The sequence below is a fragment of the Mustelus asterias genome, chromosome 15 (assembly GCF_964213995.1).
Source record: "Mustelus asterias chromosome 15, sMusAst1.hap1.1, whole genome shotgun sequence".
Classification (NCBI taxonomy): domain Eukaryota; kingdom Metazoa; phylum Chordata; class Chondrichthyes; order Carcharhiniformes; family Triakidae; genus Mustelus; species Mustelus asterias.
In genome coordinates this window covers 35065000-35071358 of record NC_135815.1, presented here as the reverse complement: position 1 = coordinate 35071358, position 6359 = coordinate 35065000, and the positions used below count along the sequence as shown (strand labels likewise).

Sequence of the window (6359 nt, the reverse complement as noted above, 5' to 3'; positions counted from 1 at the left end):
TAGCCAGAATTGTCCACTCTGCTCTCCAGTTGTGACTTTCCACCTATTAAAATAAACTGGAAAGAGTGGACTTACGTGAACAACTCTGGCTTAATTTTTAGAAAATTAAATGCATTTAGGCCATTTCAACTTGGATTTCCTACCCGACTACCAAACCATCAAATAGTTTAGATAGCCTGTTGTCACCAAGTATCAATGTTTGATATGATAGATGTATTATTTTAAAAACTTGCTAATCTGCTGGAAACCTGATATGAAGAAGGGTGCACCCTTCTCTGTAATTTGTTAGAGTTTGGTTGATAACTACTCTAAAGCATCTAGTAAATGGCATTCAATATGTTCTGTTTGATTTGCAGTGTTAAATTAGAAATGCGTACTTCCTGAAAGTGATCCTATCTTGCGATAGGAATTATTTCTAACCACTGCTAGAAATTAATAAAAGAAAAATTGCTCACAGCATCCTGTCAAAACACAACTTTTTAACTCCATGAGCTACTACTGAAAATCTTTGTGAGAAGGTCGGTAATCCCGAGACCCCTAATCTGATACGATTACTCCATTGATCTTTGCCCTTAACAAGATCCTCTCATTTTTTCAGTATCTGCACATAATAACTGCAAAGTCAGGCATTACAACTCACTGCTGCAGCTTTTTTTGCTCTAACTTATAGGCTGTGCATTTACCCCATTTCTCTTCAGTTGGACGCGAGTAATAACACTTTCACAGAAATTAGTGTTTATTTTAAATAAACCAACTCTGTTTTCATCAACAATTTTACTTGTCACATACAGGCATTGCACTCCAATTATTTGTACAAAGAGCAACTCAGTGTGGATTGAAGAGTTTTTATTTGGTTAATGAGCAATAATTTACAATATTACAGTTGGTTTATGCCCACTGATTAGTGTGGAAATGTATCTGACTGTACACACATTATTGGTGTCCGATCACTATTCATTTTGTTACTTATACAAATGCAAAAACATTGAGGGAATAAAAACTTTGTCTTTACAATTAACAAAATAAACTCAAATGTTTCCTTTTTTGTGACAGAAGTTGTGACGTAAGGCTTCATTAAATAGTCATCATCTACTCTTGGTAGGACGTTTGGGTATTTACTGCTGGAAAAAATATATTGCAAAGTTCCTCTATCCTTTTTCAACTCCAACAGTGGGATTAGAAATCAGATGTATGGCCCACACTACATAACTCATTCACTACATAATACCTTGAGATACAGACTTGCTTCAGCTGACATCTAATCTGCATAGCTACAGCAACACAATATGGTTTCTTCTGAGACTGATGCCATCTTTCAGCAGTAAAATGACATAGCTGAAGCAAAGCTCACTTTTTGTAAACATGGACATGCAAGCTGTATATGGGCATTAGAATATCACATAATAGAACAGAAACTAAAGAGTCTAACAGAACTCAGTAACCATCTATAACAATAACCATTTAAGAACATGATTATTCGCAACAGAGAATGGCTCATTTACATCAAAATGATCCCAGCTCTTCACAGCTGGTCAAATCTGGAGACCTATGTAGATAAAAATTGGCCAACTCTTGTCACAAGGAGGATATGGCTTCAACTGCTTCTAACAGATGCAGCACCAGGCTGTACTGCCCGTGGTTTTCAGGTAAGAGTTCTATCAATTTGCTCACCAGTCTGGCTGTTGCTACAATTGGCACATCTGTGTTCTGAAGATCCTGAGGATCCTAGAAATAGTACAAACCATGATTAATGGAAAGCAAGAAAACTGGTCACATACAATACAAGGCTGATGAGATGTTAATCTTAGATATTGCATTTTAAGAGCTTCAGAACTATCATTGTTAACTTTCATGATCACTCACTGACACCAAGGATGGCAGTGTGATAATTATTCAGTAGGCAAGGAGATGGTGCAAGGTTAACAGCGGAGGGTCACTTTAACCTAGCACACTTAGAAATCAGATACCCGAGCCAAGCAGTTTTGCAATGCATCAGGGTATGTTAGTGAGGTCAAGCAATTGGAGATTTATCAATGATGGCTTCCTGGTGCATATTAAATAACCTCAGGAGGTTTACAGCATGGAAACAGGCCCTTCGGCCCAACTTGTCCATGCTGCCCCTTTCTTTAACCCCTAAGCTATTCCCAATTGCCCACATTTGGCCCATATCCCTCTATACCCATCTTACCCATGTAACTGTCTAAACGCATTTTAAAAAACAAAATTGTACCCACCTCTACTACTACCTCTGACAGCTTGTTCCAGACACCACCCTCTGTGAAAAAATTGACCCTCTGGATCCATTTGTATTTCTTTCCTCTCACCTTAAACCTATGCCCTCTAGTTTGAGACTCCCCTACCTTTGGGAAAAGATATTGACTATCTAGCTGATCTATGCCCCTCATTATTTTATAGACCTCTATAAGATCACCTCTAAGCCTCCTACACTCTAGAGAAAAAAGTCCCAGTCTATCCAGCCTCTGCCTTATAACTCAAACCATCAAGTCCCGGTAGCATCCTAGTAAATCTTTTCTGCACTCTTTCTAGTTTAATAATATCCTTTCTAGAATAGGATGACCAGAACTGTACACAGTATTCCAAATGTGGCCTTACCAATGTCTTGTACAACTTCAACAAGACGTCCCAACTCCTGTATTCAATGTTCTGACCAATGAAACCAAGCATGCCTAATGCCTTCTTCACCACTCTGTCCACCTGTGCCTCCACTTTCAAGGAGCTATGAACCTGTACCCCTAGATCTCTTTGTTCTGTAACTCTCCCCAACACCCTACCATTAACTGAGTAAGTCCTGCCCTGGTTCGATCGACCAAAATGCATCAGTCAATATCGGCACGATGGCACAGTGGTAAGCACTGCTGCAAGGACTCGGGTTCAATTCCCAGCTTCGGTCACTGTGTGCGGAGTCTGCATGTTCTCCCCATGTCTGCGTGGGTATCCTCGGGATGCTCCAGTTTCCCCCCACAGTCCAAATGATGTGCTGGTTAGGTGCATCGGCCATGCTAAATTCTCCCTCAATGTACCCGAACAGGCGCCGGAGTGTGGCGACTAGGGGATTTTCACAGTAACTTCATTGCGGTGTTAACGTAAGCCTACTTGTGACACTAATAAATAAATTTAACTTATCCCAACAGGTGAACCACACCTCCTGCTGACAAGCAACAACAAATTCACTAAAACGCTTCGGACCAGTAAGCCACACTGTTTTCACTGGTTTATTTTCAATCTACGATTATTTCAATCAAAGACTATTTCCTCGGGTGGATGGAGCTATTACAAGGGGGCATAACTATAGGGTTCGTGGTGGGAGATACAGGAAGGATATCAGAGGTAGGTTCTTTACGCAGAGAGTGGTTGGGGTGTGGAATGGACTGCCTGCAGTGATAGTGGAGTCAGACACTTTAGGAACATTTAAGCGGTTATTGGATAGGCACATGGAGCACACCAGGATGATAGGGAGTGGGATAGCTTGATCTTGGTTTCAGATAAAGCTCGGCACAACATCGTGGGCCGAAGGGCCTGTTCTGTGCTGTACTGTTCTATGTTCTACCCGTGAATGCACTTGGCCCAGAAATCTTGACTCTGGCAATCTTCAACTAAACTGTACATCCCACATTGTCCAAACAAAAAGTCTACAGCAGATTGCCCAGGAGTTCAATTTGGAGACTCAAACATGATGGCTTTCCTTCCACACAGCTGCTACTGAGTTGACTTTAAAAGTCGGCTAAGAACATCAGTCTTTAACCTCCCTTTTCATCAATTTCTGTACAAATTCACCAAGTTAAATCTAATATGTTTGATTCACATCAACAATGCTTTATTTTTTCATAAGCAGATGATTCAATCACATACTACATTGCTGAGAAAAACCAAATCAACATCCAGTTCTCCCAAGTGACCTGATGACAATTAACTTAGTAAGAAGTTTAACAACACCAGGTTAAAGTCCAACAGGTTTATTTGGTAGCAAAAGCCACACAAGCTTTCGGAGCTCCAAGCCCCTTCTTCAGGTGAGTGGGAATTCTGTTCACAAACAGAGCATATAAAGACACAGACTCAATTTACATGAATAATGGTTGGAATGCGAATACTTACAACTAATCAAGTCTTTAAGAAACAAAACAATGTGAGTGGAGAGAGCATCAAGACAGGCTAAAAAGATGTGTATTGTCTCCAGACAAGACAGCCAGTGAAACTCTGCAGGTCCACGCAACTGTGGGGGTTACAAATAGTGTGACATGAACCCAATATCCCGGTTGAGGCCGTCCTCGTGTGTGCGGAACTTGGCTATCAGTTTCTGCTCAGCGACTCTGCGCTGTCGTGTGTCGCGAAGGCTGCCTTGGAGAACGTTTACCCGAATATCAGAGGCCGAATGCCTGTGACCGCTGAAGTGCTCCCCAACAGGAAGAGAACAGTCTTGCCTGGTGATTGTCGAGCGGTGTTCATTCATCCGTTGTCGCAGCGTCTGCATAGTTTCCCCAATGTACCATGCCTCGGGACATCCTTTCCTGCAGCGTATCAGGTAGACAACGTTGGCCGAATTGCAAGAGTATGTACCGTGTACCTGGTGGATGGTGTTCTCACGTGAGATGATGGCATCTGTGTTGATGATCCGGCACGTCTTGCAGAGGTTGCTGTGGCAGGGTTGTGTGGTGTCATGGTCACTGTTCTCCTGAAGGCTGGGTAGTTTGCTGCGGACAATGGTCTGTTTGAGGTTGTGCGGTTGTTTGAAGGCAAGAAGTGGGGGTGTGGGGATGGCCTTGGCGAGATGTTCGTCTTCATCAATGACATGTTGAAGGCTCCGGAGGAGATGCCGTAGCTTCTCCGCTCCGGGGAAGTACTGGACAACGAAGGGTACTCTGTCCACTGTGTCCCGTGTTTGTCTTCTGAGGAGGTCGGTGCGGTTTTTCGCTGTGGCGCGTTGGAACTGTTGATCAATGAGTCGAGCGCCATATCCTGTTCTTATGAGGGCATCTTTCAGCGTCTGGAGGTGTCTGTTGCGATCCTCCTCATCCGAGCAGATCCTGTGTATACGGAGGGCTTGTACGTAGGGGATGGCTTCTTTAACGTGTTTAGGGTGGAAGCTGGAGAAGTGGAGCATCGTGAGGTTATCCGTGGGCTTGCGGTACAGTGAGGTGCTGAGGTGACCGTCCTTAATGGAGATGCGTGTGTCCAAGAATGCAACCGATTCCGGAGAGTAGTCTATGGTGAGTCTGATGGTGGGATAGAACTTGTTGATGTCATCATAGAGTTGTTTCAGTGATTGTTCACCATGAGTCCAAAGGAAGAAAATGTCATCGATGTATCTAGTGTATAGCATCGGTTGAAGGTCCCGTGCGGTGAAGAAGTCTTGTTTGAACCTGTGCATGAGGATGTTGGCATATTGAGGTGCGAATTTGGTCCCCATGGCTGTTCCGTGTGTCTGGATGAAGAACTGGTTGTTGAAGGTGAAGATATTGTGGTCCAGAATGAAGCGGTTTAGATGTAAAATTGCATCTGGAGACTAGTTGACCAAGCAAGACTGTTCTCTTCCTGTTGGGGAGTACTTCAGCGGTCATGGGCATTCGGCCTCTGATATTCGGGTAAGCATTCTCCAAGGCGGCCTTCGCGACACACGACAGCGCAGAGTCGCTGAGCAGAAACTGATAGCCAAGTTCCGCACACACGAGGACGGCCTCAACCGGGATATTGGGTTCATGTCACACTATTTGTAACCCCCACAGTTGCGTGGACCTGCAGAGTTTCACTGGCTGTCTTGTCTGGAGACAATACACATCTTTTTAGCCTGTCTTGATGCTCTCTCCACTCACATTGTTTTGCTTCTTAAAGACTTGATTAGTTGTAAGTATTCGCATTCCAACCATTATTCATGTAAATTGAGTCTGTGTCTTTATATGCTCTGTTTGTGAACAGAATTCCCACTCACCTGAAGAAGGGGCTTGGAGCTCCGAAAGCTTGTGTGGCTTTTGCTACCAAATAAACCTGTTGGACTTTAACCTGGTGTTGTTAAACTGCTTACTGTGTTTACCCCAGTCCAACGCCGGCATCTCCACATCATGACAATTAACTTGACATTGGTATAAACTTTATTTTGCTATTTGAAGTGAAAAACCCCTACAATTCATAGTTTTCCATGAGATTTTCTTTTAAGCACAGAAGTGACACTGTTGTGCTTATTGCTGGTGCCTCAAGTTATCTAATGCCTTAAAATAGAAACACAAGTATTTTTAAAACATTCAGCAACAAGGTTATAGTTACTTAGAAAGATTTGCTGGAGGTTTCTCCCTTATTCTTTTGAAGAATAATTCCATGAGTAAATCTGTCAATACTTTAACTGCAAC

The 6359-nt window shown here is 42.9% G+C and overlaps 1 protein-coding gene across 2 annotated transcripts in view; it reads right to left on the bottom strand.

The window, feature by feature from the left end:
* Positions 1 to 717: 717 nt before the first annotated feature.
* The window catches only part of rab3gap2 (RAB3 GTPase activating protein subunit 2 (non-catalytic)), a 90728-nt gene continuing 85086 nt past the window's right edge, over positions 718 to 6359 (bottom strand). For both annotated transcript variants that reach the window (XM_078229761.1, XM_078229762.1), the window contains one exon: positions 718 to 1725. In XM_078229761.1, coding sequence (XP_078085887.1) covers positions 1576 to 1725 — 150 coding nt within the window. In that variant the 3' untranslated portion in view covers positions 718 to 1575. The remainder of the gene's footprint in view (positions 1726 to 6359) is intronic.